At 38.6% G+C, this 16,393-nt stretch overlaps 1 protein-coding gene, 1 long non-coding RNA gene and 1 pseudogene across 2 annotated transcripts in view; 2 read left to right on the top strand and 1 right to left on the bottom strand.

Annotated features, from left to right (window-relative positions):
- LOC145487585 (uncharacterized) overlaps positions 1–11,909 on the bottom strand; it is a 74,204-nt gene extending 62,295 nt beyond the window's left edge. The window contains exons 1-2 of the long non-coding RNA XR_014049420.1: positions 9,803–11,909; positions 8,064–9,767 (exon numbers count right to left, since the gene is read on the bottom strand). This is a non-coding gene — a long non-coding RNA (uncharacterized LOC145487585). The remainder of the gene's footprint in view (positions 1–8,063; positions 9,768–9,802) is intronic.
- The window catches only part of LOC145487512 (bifunctional purine biosynthesis protein ATIC-like), a 168,558-nt gene that overhangs the window by 16,940 nt on the left and 135,225 nt on the right, over positions 1–16,393 (top strand). The window contains exons 3-4 of the mRNA XM_081466330.1: positions 11,917–11,993; positions 14,208–14,274. Coding sequence (XP_081322456.1) covers positions 11,917–11,993; positions 14,208–14,274 — 144 coding nt within the window. The remainder of the gene's footprint in view (positions 1–11,916; positions 11,994–14,207; positions 14,275–16,393) is intronic.
- Positions 5,027–6,228, top strand: LOC145487526 (uncharacterized; annotated as a pseudogene).

Below are 16,393 nucleotides of genomic sequence, written 5' to 3' on the forward strand. Positions count from 1 at the left end.
TGATCCATTTGACTTCTGTTGATGCACTTAAGGTGGTTTGCTGATCCATTGTGGGAGTTCAGAGTTTCAAGTCCTACTTGTCAAAGCCACCAGTACAGTCGAACCTCGATTATCTGGACTCGTTGGGACTAGATGAAATAGTCTGGATAATCGAGGGTCCGGATAATCGAAAATGGGAATATTAATGAAGAACAAAACTGTTTAAATAAAGCAACATTTAATCATGAAACAACACTTTCACAAATTGTTTGGAAAACAATATGGTCTACTGTATATCTTGAACCACTCAACTCTAAGCTAATCAGAACTCATTCGAGTGTTCTTCATTAGTTACAACACGTGCGAGTGCTGCTTTTGCTCTTAAAAGCAAAACAAGCTCGCTCTTGACTGCACTTTGTAATGCTATAGTTTTAAAAAAGAATATTGCTACGGATCTTGATCATGACTAATAAATATTCATGACAAAATTGGGACTAGAGAAAAAGTCCGGATAATCGAGGTACGGATAATTGAAGTTCGACTGTGCCTTTGTGAAGGGGACTTGTAATGTCCGCCAGTTTTGGATAATTTCGGCAAACCATGCAATACACTACATCATTAGAAGTATCATGTTCAAGCCAGGGATACATTTCTTTCCAGTACCCTTTGAACTCTCTTTTCCTCTTTTTTTTGGAATTCTTTTTTGTGGTTCTTTCTGTATTTTCTTCTTTGGGAAGAGTTGTTTCAGGTAGGGTTTTAGACAGGTGACCATTCAGGGGCTGGCTTTTGCTGGGCGTGGCTGTTGAGGGTTTGCTTTTTACAAAGGACTGTTCTTGTCACAATTTCCAAACTTAGGTTCTGTTGAACTTCTTCCCTGTGGTTCTTGGCAATTCGTTTTAGGCACTGAGCCATGGAAAAAATCACTGATGTTCCTTTTGGGCTATTTCTTCACTTCATCCTTGTGATTTTTCTTGTTATCTGATGATGACGATGATGTAGTCGTTTCTGAATCTGCTGGATTGGCATGGAAAGAACATTCTTGGGTGATGATTTCGTCATGGAAAAATGGCCTTGTTTTTGAGCAATCTCTGGGAAATGCTGAAAAAAATTGATCTTCCTATCACGGTTACAAGTGCCATCAGGTGTACCGTGACACTCCACTTGGATACTCTACAGCCTGTTGCTGCTTCCCTTTTAATAACATCTTCTCTGCATTTTGTGCATTCCTACATCTTCATTCCAGTGTCAGAGAGGCACAGTGTAAACATGATATCTTCTGGAACATCAGCAGTGGGCGATTTCATACAAGAGAGAAATTTTGGATGCCTTGTGTAGTAAGATGTGTGTAAAAACAGCTCGATTGCATTGAGAAGCCTTAACAAATGGAGATCTTTGTTCCCAACAAGTATAAGGGAAGCAGAGCTGTAGAGGTGGTTACCATCACCAGATGTTTTTATGGTGTCAAATTCAACTTTCCTTGGAATTTTCGAACACGATAAAAAATGTCATCAGGAATTAAATTTAGTCCCACAGCATCTTTTGCCAGTGCCTCCCAGCTGAAGAAACAAAGTTTGTGAAGTTGTTGTTGCTCGTTCATGTACTTACTTCCTAGTTCCTGTATTACATGCTGGGTATCTTGGTTATTGTACAGCCTTGAATCAATCAATTCGTTGAAGATCTTGTTTGACTCCATGAATGTTCACCTGCATCTCGTCTAGCGCCACAAAATCATTGTGAAGAGAAGCACAAGAAATTTATAGCATGCAGAATTAACAACAAGTCGCCTTCCCACTTCAGTTTTGACACAGGCACAGTGTCAAATTCGAAAAGCTGGTGAGAGCATATTTTTTCATTTGGGTGAATAAAAAATAGTTTTAGTCGAGGGAAAACACCTTTCTTTGAAAGAAACACTATTTTAAGTCATCTTCCAGGAACTCTGAAAGTATTTTGATGACTTACTTATCCATTTCTTTTTAATAATATAATACTTTTCATTTTGCGCAGCGGCGCCCAAGTATGTTATCAGTAGCAAACTTGCATGTTTCAACGGAAACGGAGATTTACCTGGATTTTAGCATAAAAAATGCTGGCTTTGTTTTCGCAGTAGAAATATGCGGCTTCTTTTCACGTACAATTTCTACAGCCTTACTATATCATTGTTGAGTTAAGTTTTGTACAGAGAAACTGGAAAATGCTCCAGAAAATTGCTCAAATTTTAAGAAATAAACACAGCGTTGGCGTGCCCAACGCTGCTTTTTTTAATCCTGGAAAGAAATTTGGTCAGGGCAGATTTTGATCCCATGCTAGGCAACCACTTCTGAGCTGTGAGCGCGGGTCACACAATCAATAAAACAATGCTATAAATTGTAATTTTTGTCAAGCTTCATCTAAACACTTGATTACCCTTGAGCCTAAAATTTACCTTTTCTTCTCAAAATCGTTACCAAAACTTTAGTTGGCGAACGGCTTGCCTGGGTCCTTGCCTGTGGGGCAAGTAAGAAGAGAAAGTTACTTGCCCAAAGGGAAAATCTACTTGTCTTGGACGAGTGGACGGGTTTTTTTTCGAGCCCTGACTAGTGCAAGGTGTATATTGACATGCTGTAATATGTAAAAGGATGTAAGTGAGCATTTAGGATAAAAAGGCTACCATGTGGGTGTCTTGAAAACAAACACCCCCTAAGACCCCAAAGACCCCTAAGACCCCCTAAGACCCCAAAACTTGAAAACAAAGACCCCCCATTTCTTTTTACTTATTTTTTGGGGGTACTCCTCTCCCTAGTACCCTGGAAAAATCCCTTCCCTGGAAAAATTACCTTTTTCTGAGGGAGGGAAAAGGGCAGGCCATTGTAATTTTTCGTGTGTACAAGTCTTCTGTTTGTACGCTCTCTTCTTTTTGGCCCTTCCCCCAAAATTGTCTTTTCATTGAACTGGTATGTATTCGGGAGTTTATTCCTACATGGAAGAAACATGGCTGCCATGCTGGACTACATGTGTATGGATGCAGTCCAGGCTTCCGCAGCCATAGAATACCGCGTGGATACTATGACATTCATAAGACAAGTTTTTTAGGGCAGGTGGAAGGAAACTGGGGTGAGGGGGAGTACAGTACAGTTGTCAATTTATGAACCTTGTGCTCTCCACAGGAGATTAAAGAGCGGAGGGGTACATATTTTAAAACTCCACCCCTTCCCCGCAGAAAAAGACCCACTTTTTACACCTTAATTGAAGCAATCTGCCAAGTCTGTTAGTGAACTCAAGCTTTCTGTTGAAAAGAATGTGTTTTCTGGGAAAAATAATATACTTTTTACCCTTTCTCGTGCCACTCTAATGTAAGCGGAGGTATCTCTATACTCTAGAACCGAAAAAACTATAAAAATCTCTCACAAACTCGGTGACAAAAGGTTATTCAATCTTCCATGTGACAGAATCCTCGATCCCATGTGACAAACTGTTGTGACTGACACACAACTGGCGCCCGTTTTATGAAGCTCGATTTGGCATAGAAATTTTTGTAGAGACTCTATGGTTTCATCACCAGTCTGCTACGTGTTGGAAAGATAAATTACCTCCTACTTCGTAGCTTTTACTGTAGTTGTGTGTTGTTACTATGGTTACCTGCCTGTTTCATAACATTTTATTTCAATTTGTAACATATTCCTTGCATATATCTCACATATATTAAAGTGATATTAAAGTTTTATTATGGTTTACAGTGTTTTAATCGTTTTCAATTTAAAATTCTGTATTGAGTTTACCCTCTACCATCTGTGCTCTACGCTCTACGGTTCTCTGTATGGGCGTAGAGGCTTACAGTTATTGTAGCAAATATTAAAGCGCATGGGGAACGTTTAGTGTTATTATGGTTTACAGTATTTTAATAATCTTCAATGCACAATTCTTCATTGAGTTTACCCTCTACGCTCTACGCTGTTCTACCATCTACATTCTACTCTCTACGTTCTACCAGCTACTCTCTTCAATGTACGCTCTTCGATCTTCCATCTACCCTTTAAGCCCATCTATGCTTTATTCTCTACGTTCTACCAGCTACTTGCTCTACGCTCTACGATCTGCCATCTACTCTCTAAGCCCATCTACGCTCTACTCTCTACATTCTACCAGCTACTCGCTCTATGCTCTACGATCTACCATCTACCCTCAAAGCCCATCTACACTCTACTATCTATGTTCTACCAGCTACTCGCTTTGATCTATGCACTACGCTCTACAGTCTAGGATCTACCCTCTAAGCCCATCTGCTTGGAAGGTTATTAGCATTTTTTAATTTTTTAAAAAATTTTTTAACAAAGCCTAGTGAGCAGCACAAAGGAAGACTTCTTGTAGTTGTAAGCTTTTTCGTTTACTTCCGACACGCTTCGTCTCTATCTGAGAGTTCTTCAGGGAAGACTTCCCATGGAAGTGAATAACTGCTGACACATGCTGTAAATGGACATTACAAGAAACGCTTTAATGCACATGTTATTGCGTGTTGTTATATTTTGGGGGCCATATGATTGGTGCTAAAAAATAAAAAATTAAAAAAAAAAATTAAAACGGTAAAAAAAGACATCCTATTAGAGTTTCTTAGTTGTCTCTATGGCAAGAATGATCGTATCAAACTTACGTACTATGTTGTTGATGAAAGCAGTATTTCGTTTCTCAATTTAGTTCTTTACAAAGATGCTAATTTTATCACTCTGCAGTTTTCTACCTATCAAAAACCACTAAATAAGTATCTGTACATTCCCTTTGAGTCATTTCATCCTGTGAGGAACTAGAGGGCCTTTGTTAAAGGCAAGCTTATGCTAGAAATAGCTCCACGTTAAAGGCCTTTAGCAAGAATTGGGATATCACCCTCAAGTAGACCATTCCATTGTTTCTTGTGGAGGGACATAGATCAGTCAAGACCACCAGATGTTTATCAGATCATTAGTCTTGTCTCTGGAGTTAACTCGTGCCCTTATCAAGCATAATTTCTCAGAAGCATGCAAGAGAAAACCAAGAGCACTACCCAAAAGCTGCGGAGACAATCTTGGAGTCTACATACATGAATGACAGCATGGACTCTTCCCCTAGCAAAGAGGAGTGCATAAAACTTCACGAGGAACTATCAGCACTGTGGGGGTCCGCTGGTATGCATGTCAGAAAGTGGCTTTCCAACTCAGAGCAAGTACTTAAGAAGATACCTGAAGAAGACAGGGTTGCAGAAGTGGACTTAAACAAAGGAAATTTGCTGTCAATGAAGATGCTTGGTGTGTTGTGGTTGATTACGGAAAATGTTTTCACTTACAGAGTGAATCCGCCAGACGAGATGTTCCAGTTGACCAAGCAAAATTTCCTGCGTAAGATAGCCATGCTGTTTGACCCTATGGGGTTTCTGGTGCCATACATGATCCAGGCAAAGATTCTACTGCAAGAGATGTGGACCTCAGGATTAGATTGGGAAGACCCAGATGGGATGACCAAATCCAAGCTAGACAGGCCAAGAAGTTGTTTGAAGAGCACACAGAGTTGTCAGAAGTGCAAGTCCCACATTGCCTGCAGTTAAACTCGGATGTTGAAACAGTTACCTTGCACACCTTCACAGATGCATCAGTGGATGCGTATGGTGCAGCAACCTATGTTAGGTACAAGTACAAGGGTGGTACAGTATCTAGGAGCCCAGTGGCCTCCAAGACAGGAGTGGCACTGCTATCAGCTACAAGCATTCCAAGACTCAAACTTATGGGACCTGTTTTGGGATTAAGATTGGCCCTGTCCATAGCCAAGGTTCTTAAGATTGACCAGAACCTACTTGCATTCTGGAGTGACAGCATGAATGTGCTGTGGTGGATACGAATACCCAGTCACAGTTTCAGACCATTGATAGTGAATCGGATAGGATAAATACATGACTCAAGCCGTCCTACTCAGTGGCGTCATGTTAGCACACACCAGAACCCTGCTGACCTGCTAACCATAGGAATGTCTGTGACTGAGCTAAAAAGAAATGAAATGTGGTGGAAGGGTGGGAAGTTCCTGAGCGTGCCAGAAGACACGTGGCCAAAAACAGAGATTGATGTAACTCCTGAAGCAACACTAGAGGTCTGTAAGAAAGTGAGGACAACATTCAATGTGCCAGACAAAGAATCAGTACTGTTCGCACTGACCCCGCAAGTGACTTGGCATTTACACCCCAGCAGATATTCAAGCTGGACCAGATTATTGAGAGTTAGAGCATGGGTACATCAATTCATGAACAACTGCTGAATGCTGCCAGAAGAGAGGAGTTCTGGAAAATGTACCAGTCAAGAGATCTCAGATGCAGAGACTGACATCATCGAAGAGGCGCAGCAAGAAGTCTTTCAAGAAGAATACAAGGCACTGGTTAATTTCAAGTCTGTTCTGCAAAACAGCAAGTTATGTTTGAACCCCATCCTAGAAGAAGGTGGTCTGCTTCGATCAGATGGGAGATTGCACTATGCGGACTACCTGCCTTTCGATGCTAGATATCCAGTTATTCTGCCGAGGAAGAGTGGGGTGAAGTCCTATCACGAAAGAAGTAACCATGCAGCAGGAACCAATCACACATTGTCTTTGCTGTCCGCCAGATTCTGGATCATGCAAGGTAGAGAGGAGATTCGTGACTGGGAAAGAGAGTGCTGTGAATGTCGGAAGAGAAAGGTGAAGGCTGCTAAACAGATAATGGCTCCCCTACCAAAGATTCGACCAAAGTTGCTGTTATGAGTTTTCGCACGAGCAGTGGTTGACTTCGTGGGACCATTTGTAACTATCCAGGGGAGGGGCAAGAAGAGAGCTTAAAGACACCTTTGTTTATTTACATGCCTTACATCAAGGGCTATTCACCTAGAGATGGCCTATGGGCTAGACACAGATTTCTTCCTGAACGCATTCTATTGCATGACCAATTGGAGATAGCCTGCGAACGCAGACGTATTTCCGGCTGTCACTTGGTTCCGCCGAAAAATAATGTTTCCGAACCTAAGCCAGGAATTGATTTCTGTGACATAATGACTTTTGTTTCTCCTTGGCCAATCAGATTCCATGATAGAATGAAACTCGAGTGCTTCTCACAGTGAATACCTAAACTGTGATTGGCTTAGAATTCCTATGAAATCAGCTGCTAACAAAGGAATCAAGTGGAGTGTCAATCCACCATGGGCACCTCACTTAGGTGGGGTGCATGAGACAATGATCAAATCAGTAAAGAGAGCAACCTATGCGATATTGGGAACTGCAGATGTGACCAATGAAGAACTGATGACAGCATTTATGGATGCAGAGGCACTCATAAATTCCAGGCCTTTAACATGTCGGTCTGCCAATCCCTCAGATGACACACCCATCGCCCCAAATCATTTCCTGATTGGACAAGTAGGAGGCCCGTTCGCTCCTGGATCAGTTGATAGTGGCCAGTTCAGTCCCAAGAGATGGAGACGGGTGTGAGAACTAGTGCAACATTTTTGGCACCGGTGGCTGTGAGAGTGGTTACCAACTTTGAATGGTAGGTTCAAGTGGTGGAAAAAAAAGATGTCCAAGTTAATGATGTAGTCTTGTTAGTGGCACCAGTCACACTGCATGGGCAGTGGCTGTAGCAGTCTTTCCAGGAAAGGACAAGTGTGTTGAGAGCTGTCAAAGTCAGAGTTGGCAGCGAGGAATTGTGATCACCAGAATCTGAGCCCATTAGAACTCCTTACAGAAGATGACACAAGAATAGAACAATAGCGAACTTAAAGAGAACTAGAACTATAGTGAACCTTTAAGCTAGAAACACACGAAACTCCTTTTGATGTGGATGAGCCACTGGCCCATCGAGAAGGGGGAGTATGATTTTATTGTATTCGAAGTGCAAATACTTAGGTCACGTGACTTTGAACGCTTAGTGGGTGTTTTGTGACCACAGAGATGTTGTTTACTAGTTTTTAGGGTCATAATTCATTGTAGAGATTGCTGTTCATTTCAAGTTCGAACAAGAAGATCTTTCAGATCTTATAACCGCACTTTTAAAATTTACCTGTTTTCTTAGCACTACAGTTGCAGTGCAGTGCACATTCCAAAGCAGTCCTTGATGATTCATTGATTACTGTAGACACCACATCACTTGATCAACACAAACTGTATTATTGCACCATCAGTTGTAGTCGTTGTGAAATCTGCGATGTTGTAGTGGTCTTAATCTGCAACTTTCCGCCCGAAATGTATGGGCATGAACGATATGAACGATACGATAATACTATTAAATTAAATTGTTTTTTTTTCCATGAGTAAAGAGCTAGCAAGGTAGTCACACGAGTCACATAATTCAAGAATTATGTTATCCATGGTTATCTTTAGTACGGTGGTTATTTTCCTACAAGTGATGTAATCCTTGCACATTCTGGCACGTTCTTTGCTTGGCTTCCAAATATTTAATTTTCCTTCCGATCTCTGAATTCGCTGCAATGAAACAGCCAAAGAATTCACTTGATTTGCCTAAACCCACAAGAAATACTCGCAGAATTGCAAATAAGTTAACGATGGTTGCTTCTGGCGAAATAAATAAATTATTTTGCAAAGTAAACAAGATCTTATTTGTCATGTAGCGAAAATGAAAGCTGCAACATCAGTGCATTCCTTGGCTGACGTAGTACCCTTTTTAAGCGTTTTTAGCGTATTTATTATTTCCCTTCAAATCCAACACTTCAATAAAACCAAAAGAGAATATATTTTACACACAAATAAAGAAAACATATCCGTAACATTGTCCTTGTATTAATGTTTCAACAGCTTTTGGCGAATAAACATCACAGGTTGTGTGATTCAAAATTTGGCCGAGAGGAAGTTTGGGTCTGGTTGCCAACAAAAAAAAAAATAAACCACAGGTAGAACGTGAACCGTGCTCGGCCCATGGCCGCACAGTTAATAAATGGTTTAACTCAGAACCACTAACATCAAGCTGGTTATCCAGAGACATTTACCAGACTGTATTGTCGATTAGCGCTAATTGTATGTCCCCCAAAATATAACAACATGCAATAACATGTGCATTAAGGCATTTCTTGTAACGTCTGTTTACAGCATGTTTCAGCAGTTATTGACTTCCATGGGAAGTTAAACTTAGGCACGTTTATGTGCTATATATGCTGTTCAATGTAAGTGGTAATCATTCCCTGAGGAAGTCTCAGACAGAGAGAAAATGCATTGGAAATACACGAAAAGGATTACAACTACAAGAGGTCTTCTTTTGTGCTGGTCATTAATCTTCGTTAAAAAATTAAAAAAATTGAAAAAAATTAAAAAATTCCAATACCCTTCCAAGAAGATGGGCTCAGAGGGTAGATCGTAGAGTGTAGGTCAAGGTGAGAAGCTGGTAGAACATAGAGAGTAGAGCGTAGATGGGCTTAGAGGATACATGGTAGATGGTACAGTTATATATCTACAACTACTTTAGCACATCTGTGTAAATAGTATGTATTTTGGGGGCCATACGATTAGCGTTAATCGTATGCCCCCCGAAATATACGAAAAGGAAATACACAAAATTTTGTTCCTTTAATGAAATCTACTGGTTTTCCCAATTACTTCAGTGATAAAATTATCGCAATTGAATAAGTCCCTGACTTTCTACAGGCGTTTTAAGTTGTATTTCTGTGGCCACGACCGAGCAAAGTGGGATCAGGATTAGGCTTCTAGTGACATCATTGGAGGAACTGGGCTGAAACACTCAAAAGACGTTTATCTGGGCTTTCAGTGCTGTCAAAACATGTTTAGAGTATTTGTGCTTCATATTTGATCCAATATGGAAAAGACTTTTAAATGGAAGAACTGTATCATCTAGCAATACAATTTGGAGTCTAGCTACAATTAGGATGGTTACGATGTTTTTTTTCCACTTTGAAGTACGGGCTGCCAGTCATGCCCGCCACGCTGCAAGTCAGGATTGACAATTTGCTGGCCCATTCAGCTTGTAAAGGTTAAAACAATGGCTGAAGAGCTGAAGTTACAGCTGAAGTTACAGCTACAGTGTATTGAAGAGTTATAAAGAATTTTTGTCAATAAACACAAAGAGTGGTAATATGACTTTGACTTAACATGCAGATTTTGTAGTGTTAGAACATTTCAGTCTAGATTCAAATATTTCCCTGATTCCCCTCATTTTCCCGGCAATGCAAGCTTCAAATGTGATGGAGTTAAAGTCCAGTCCTGCCCACTGTTACAGATCTACCGATGGTTGAAAATAAAAGATATGCAGGTAAACTCCCAGGGCAAAGTGAAACTCTCGTCTAAATTCCCTAACACCACTAAACCCTTGTGAAACAACAACAGAAAACATGTCACAGTATTTGCTATTGTGCGCTAAACTGGAGGCTGCATGGCGAGAACACCAAGATGACTAATCTACATACATCACTTCTTTAAATACTCTTACTGAACCCTTGATAGTTCATATCGATGAGAGCATATTTTTCTGCTAATCATTCAAAAACATGGAAAAAATTTGTCTCTTCACTTTGTTTCACAAATTTGCATTTTTCGTACTAGTAATGAAAAATCCTTCAACAAGATTTTGGCAGAAGGTTCAATATGGGATCAGTTATATGAATACATTTCTCCTGCACTGCTCTTTTGTTTTAAAAGTCCTTTTTTATGTACGCTAATCACGCGAGTGTTGTGTTTTAGTTGAAGAGTTGGAGGCTGCATGGTGAGAACACCAAGATGACTAATCTACATACAACACTTCTTTAAATACTGTTACTGAACCCTTGATAGTTTGTATTGATGAGAGCATATTTTTCTGCTAATCATTCAAAAACATGGGAAAATTTGTCTCTTCACTTCGTTTCACAAATTTGCATTTTTTGTACTAGGAATGAAAAATCTTTCGACAAGATTTTGGTAGAAGGTTCAATATGGTATCAGTTAAATGAATACATTTCTCCTGCACTGTTCTTTTGTTTTAAAAGTCTTTTTTTATGTATGCTAATCACCCGAGTGTTGTGTTTTAGTTGAAAACAAGCGCAATCTCCTTTCAGTGCTACAATTTCTGTTGGTAAAGGCGAATCTAAATGGTTTGTTTTACTTTCCTTGTATACTTATCAATACTTGATAAGCTTGATAAGCTTGCTGTATTGCTACTCCCTGTAATAACACATCTTGCATTCTGCAACGATTTTGAATCACATTATCGCATGTTCACACATATTCTTCTCAGGAGCCAAACATTGTTACTCCTTTGATGATGTCACGGGCCAACTTGTCCCATTCTTCGTGCTTCCTTGGTTGTGGTCATGGAAAAGGCCAATTTTACGCACTTTTAAAATTTATAGAAAATTTATGAAAATAGCTACAACAATAATTTTTGCAGTGATGATCAAAAAACAAGGATATTTATAAAACTGAAAAACAATTTTGGGGTTAGCTGCACTTGAAAATAATTTAATGTTCTTTTTGTTCTATTTGATTGATATTTTTATTTATTTACTTTGTTAGTGGTTGAAGTACATGCATGTGATTTCCTAATGTGTATGTTGCAAAAATAAATATTTCCTCTCAGAACTGTAGTAGTTGGCCATAAATTTAACAATAGTCACCAGAAATCCTTCAATAACAGCTTGATTATAGTTTTGTGGCTATATGTACATGAATGCATACTTTTATTTATTTGTTTCACTTACATACATTCCTCTCGGTACTTTTTCTTCCATGAACAGGAGTCAGAATACTCTTAATACTCACACAAAATCTAATTAATTTACTGATTGTAATCACTTAATATTACTGATGATCATAAAACATGCCATTATCATAAACAATTTTGTTTAGGACCATTTCCTTTGTTTGTAATAACTGCTCAACCGTTAAATTGTAACCAGTATTGAAAATGATGCATAGGTCTCAATTTAATATCAATAAATGTTTTCCTACCTTTTAAAAATACAGATATGTTTTCCTTGCTAGGGATGTGTCAGATGTGACAGGTGCTCCTGAGATGTTAGGAGGAAGGGTGAAGACCCTCCATCCTGCTGTTCACGGAGGTACAAGTTATGATAAGAGAAGGCAGACAGACAAATGTACTGACTGATAGACAGACACACACACAGCTGAATAACTTTGCATGCATGTAGATCATCTTATTTATGTTTTTTTTTGCTACCATATTGCAAACAAACAGGTCCTCAAGCAAGTGAGCAATATGGTATTAATGAGCAGTTCCGAATGTAAAGTACAAAGTCAGCAAGCTTCACTTAATGGCAGCAATAAGGCTAATACCTATAGTGCTGCATGATAATAAATAGGTGAATGGCATAAAGATTGTGTTCATGAAAAATATTGACTTGGATATAAACGTTCTCCAAAAGTACATAATTTTGTGCTATCCAACTGTTTTGTCGATTTGTTGAGAACTCAAAAGTCAGTTGAATAGCTTATATAAGTAACACTATTAAAACAATTCCTCTAGAAGAGAATGCTGATTTTAATAAGCAATACGTTTGGTTGAACTAGCAATATTTCCATACCGTAGACGAGAAAGTCCATTTTAAACTTGTTCACAGTGTTCCGTAGCCTTGTTTTGGGAAGACCTTTGATTCAGACCTTCTTGCAACCTGAAAGACGATATCATTGCTTCTAAGTCATTATCACCCTCTTTTTTTCTTTAGTACTTCTTCAAACTGTGCTAAGAACCCGATGCATTTTGCCAAAAAATCCAAAGAAAACTTAAGTGTTATTTCTGGTGTTTCCAGTTATGAATGCAATACCCAGGATGTAATAGAAAGTTTTAAATGGAAACAAGGGTCTTAGTAATATACTAACTTACTGAGGAAAGTTTGAATAACAACAAGGGCTTTCTTAAGTACCAAGGAAAGTTTTGAATAGAAACAAGGGTTGTACTAACGTACTAAGGATAGTTTTGAATTGAAATAAGGGTCATACTATCGTACTATCTTAAAGAAGAAAGAAAGCTTTGAAGCAGGGGTCGTATTTTTGTACTAACATAGTAAGGAAAGCTTTGAGCATAAAGAAGGGTTGAAGTAAAGTACTAACGCACTAAGGAACCGAGAAGTAAATTTGGTGAAATATGCAGCCATCCTAATGTACTAACATACAGAGGAGAGTGAATTTGATGAAATGAGCAGTCGTGCTTAGGTACTTACTCAAGGAAAGTAAATTTGGTGATGCGATCATACTAAAGTACTGTAATAAGGAAAGTATTGAATTCCCTATTACTAGCATTCTAAGGAAAGTGGGAATATTGGTACACACCATTTTTGTGTAGCTTGCTTGATATGGTGGTGAGAATTAAATTTTGCCGATTGCTAATTTTTTTTTTTTGGTTGGCTTCAAGTTTTGGCTGATTGTAGCAGCTCTGTTTGGAATCTGACTGTGTGTGCGTTTTATGTGGAATCTCAAAATAAGTGTTACAGACTTTTCTGTTATCATTAAATTTTAATGATTCTAACTCATGTTTTGGGTGTGTGGATATGGGAAATTATATACCGGCATTCAGTATACTACAGATACAGATTACGATCACACTAAATATTTAAGAGTGTTATATTGTTTTAAATGTGATCAATAGCAGAAATTTATCTGTCTAAAATAGTCTCAGATAACTTTGCTTTCTACTTACTCTTTCTGTTTGATTGTAAAAAATGAAAATTTAACATGTACAGTGTACAGTTACAGATAATAATTATCTGTATAGTGCTCAGGTTTACTTGGTATTGGAGCATTTCATTGATTAGAGGAAAGTGTCAGTTGTCCCAATTGAAAATATATACTGAGCTTTTCGTCAAAACAAACAAACCTGTCAATATTAAGTGTGTGTTAACCGGAAGTTATGGAGCTACTGTAAACAGCCACTTAAAAGCCCTGGGCTTATATGATTTCGTAAGAGGTTTGATTTGGCTTGTATCCAGGGGAGCTTATAAGCAGAACTTAAAATAACAGCATTTCAAAATGAGCCATAGCAACGTAGATCAAACTATGTTTTCATGTACTGGTTTTTAATTATTTTAAACTTAAAAACATCATTATCAATCAAATTCATTTTATTTAAAACTAGGGGGGAAGGGGTCTTATATCAGGGAGGCCTTATACCGGAAGTAATATTTTGTTTACAGGTAGATGGACCCATAACTGGAGGGGCAGTTTAGCGGCAAAACAATTAATTTATTCAAGATGGCCACCACATCAGTAAAAAGGTCTATTTAGTGTTGTGAAGTTTAACTGTTTTGTTTTCATTACAGGTATCCTTGCAAGAGTAACAGAAGGAGATAAATCTGATATGCAAAAGTTAGGCTATGAGTATATCAGGTTAGTAATTAAGGACTTGAGCATCCATTATTTAAAGCATCAGAGTGGCTACGAGGCACTAAACTTGGAAAATGATTTGCGAAAGACTGAGAACTGATCTTTCCTGTAAATCCATACAAGTACAGCTGTAGGCCATTGGGTTCACTTCCAGGTAATTTCATTTGTAAGATGCTCATTTTTTACTTTTTGGGAGAACATGCTTATGTCTGAGCTATGTAACTGCAAAGCATGGTGGTCCTCAGGCAGGCAGGCTGGCTGGCTGGTCAAGTTATGTAAAATGCTCTGTTAAGGGGAGTGGGGAGGGGTAATTGTAATGAAAAAAAATCATGGAAGCTGCTTCTAGCCAAAAAAGAAATTTTTAAATTTAATTATAAATTTTTAATTCAAAAATACCAATATAACAAGAAAAGAAGATCATACAGGACTGACAAAGTTATATCTTGAGCATTCCGAGTCCAGAAGTAAATAAAATTCATGCTTTCTGACAGCTTCTTCATCTTTGGGGTAGCCCATCCATTGTCCTGTGTGGTAAAGTTTGACTGCTCCATCAATATAAAGTTGCGTATAATTTATAGCTGAGCTATAAAAGGGCCGCCGAGCAGGGCCCCATACTCATGTAGACTGCAGATTGGGTACAAAATGCAGACTAAGGACAAAATGCAGACTAGGTACAAAATGCAGACTGAGAATAAAGAGTTTTTTGTCAAATACATGATAGCATGACATTTTATAACTTGCTGAGTATCGTGCAGTCGCACTTCCGTGGTTATCTTTGACAAAAATTTGTATTTTGGGGGATTATCTTTGGCCTGTTTCTTCATATATTTTGTTTTTAACAAAGCGTCAAGGTCATGTTAGTTCTGAAATAGAATTTGAAGCTGTCTTCTGACATCACACGTAAAGTCAGTAGTAATCCTAAATAACATGCAATATTCTAACCTGCAATCAGGCATTCTTTCTTTTTCGCAGCTAGGGAAAGGAGAAAAAAGAACGCCTGTTACAATTACAATGTACTTAACAAGTCCAGTGTTTACGCAAGAGCGCACCATTGCAGGAATCCCGCATTTAAATCAGAGATGGCCCCCAGAAAACCAAAAAGGGCCAATTTGGCCCTTTCGTTTTACAAGACTGCAGGCTTAACACAGGCATAATATTTCAAAAGCCACCTCAGGGATCGAAATTGTGATCGATATGGTCGCCAATGCAACAAGCATTTCATCCTTGGCGACCAAAACTTCTGGTTTAGTCGCCATAATACGGTGTAATGGCAACTACATTTCTCTGTGTTGGCGATCAGTAATGGTTATTTTGTCACACATTATGTCCTTTTAGAAAATCATATTGAAAGATCTTTGCTTCTGAAACATTCAGCATAAGAAAAGAAGTCAATCTGTCCTTTTACTTTGCTTTATTATATGGCTGTGTCTCACAAGGACGGGGAACTACTGAATTCACGAATTTGATTGGCTGAAATCGATATTGACCGCGATCTAGATTTTCCCATTTAGACCGGCATCTAGACCGGTTTCATTTTGTGTTGAAAAAGTAGCAAACTAAAATACAAAAATGTTCACCACTTTCTTTTATTTTCTTCAGAATCATTTATGTAAGTGCCAAAAAGCCTGATGACAAAAAAAGTAAAGAGGACAAGCAAATTTTGGCAGGTTTAAGTTAAGCTCATCGCTGTTCGCAAGCAAAATGTCAGCAAACCAGTTACATTAACGAATTAAAGTTTTCTTCTTTGCCAGATAATAAACATCTTATTAACTGAACTAAGTCGCTCTGTATGGGAGAATCTTGACCTCAGTTGTGTGTACAGACTGAATGCAGTGAGGTCTGTACTCATGACCTGGATCAAGATTCTCCCAGACAGACCTCCTGCTCAGTTAATAAGAGCTAAGTATTGATTCTCTCACCTTGGAAAACTTCCAAATGGTTGACTGTATTTGAAATCGCCCTATAATGCATTGCAAACCCTTGATCATTGACTACGTCATGTATGCCTAAGGATTGTTCTCTTGTAATGCATGGATCCTTCATACTAGTATCTGATTCAAAAGCAACTTTATTGAGTAGAAACACTTCAAAAAGCACTTACTATTAAATTTTAGCGTAGATC

The sequence above is a fragment of the Orbicella franksi genome, chromosome 5 (assembly GCF_964199315.1).
Source record: "Orbicella franksi chromosome 5, jaOrbFran1.1, whole genome shotgun sequence".
In the NCBI taxonomy this organism is placed as follows: domain Eukaryota; kingdom Metazoa; phylum Cnidaria; class Anthozoa; order Scleractinia; family Merulinidae; genus Orbicella; species Orbicella franksi.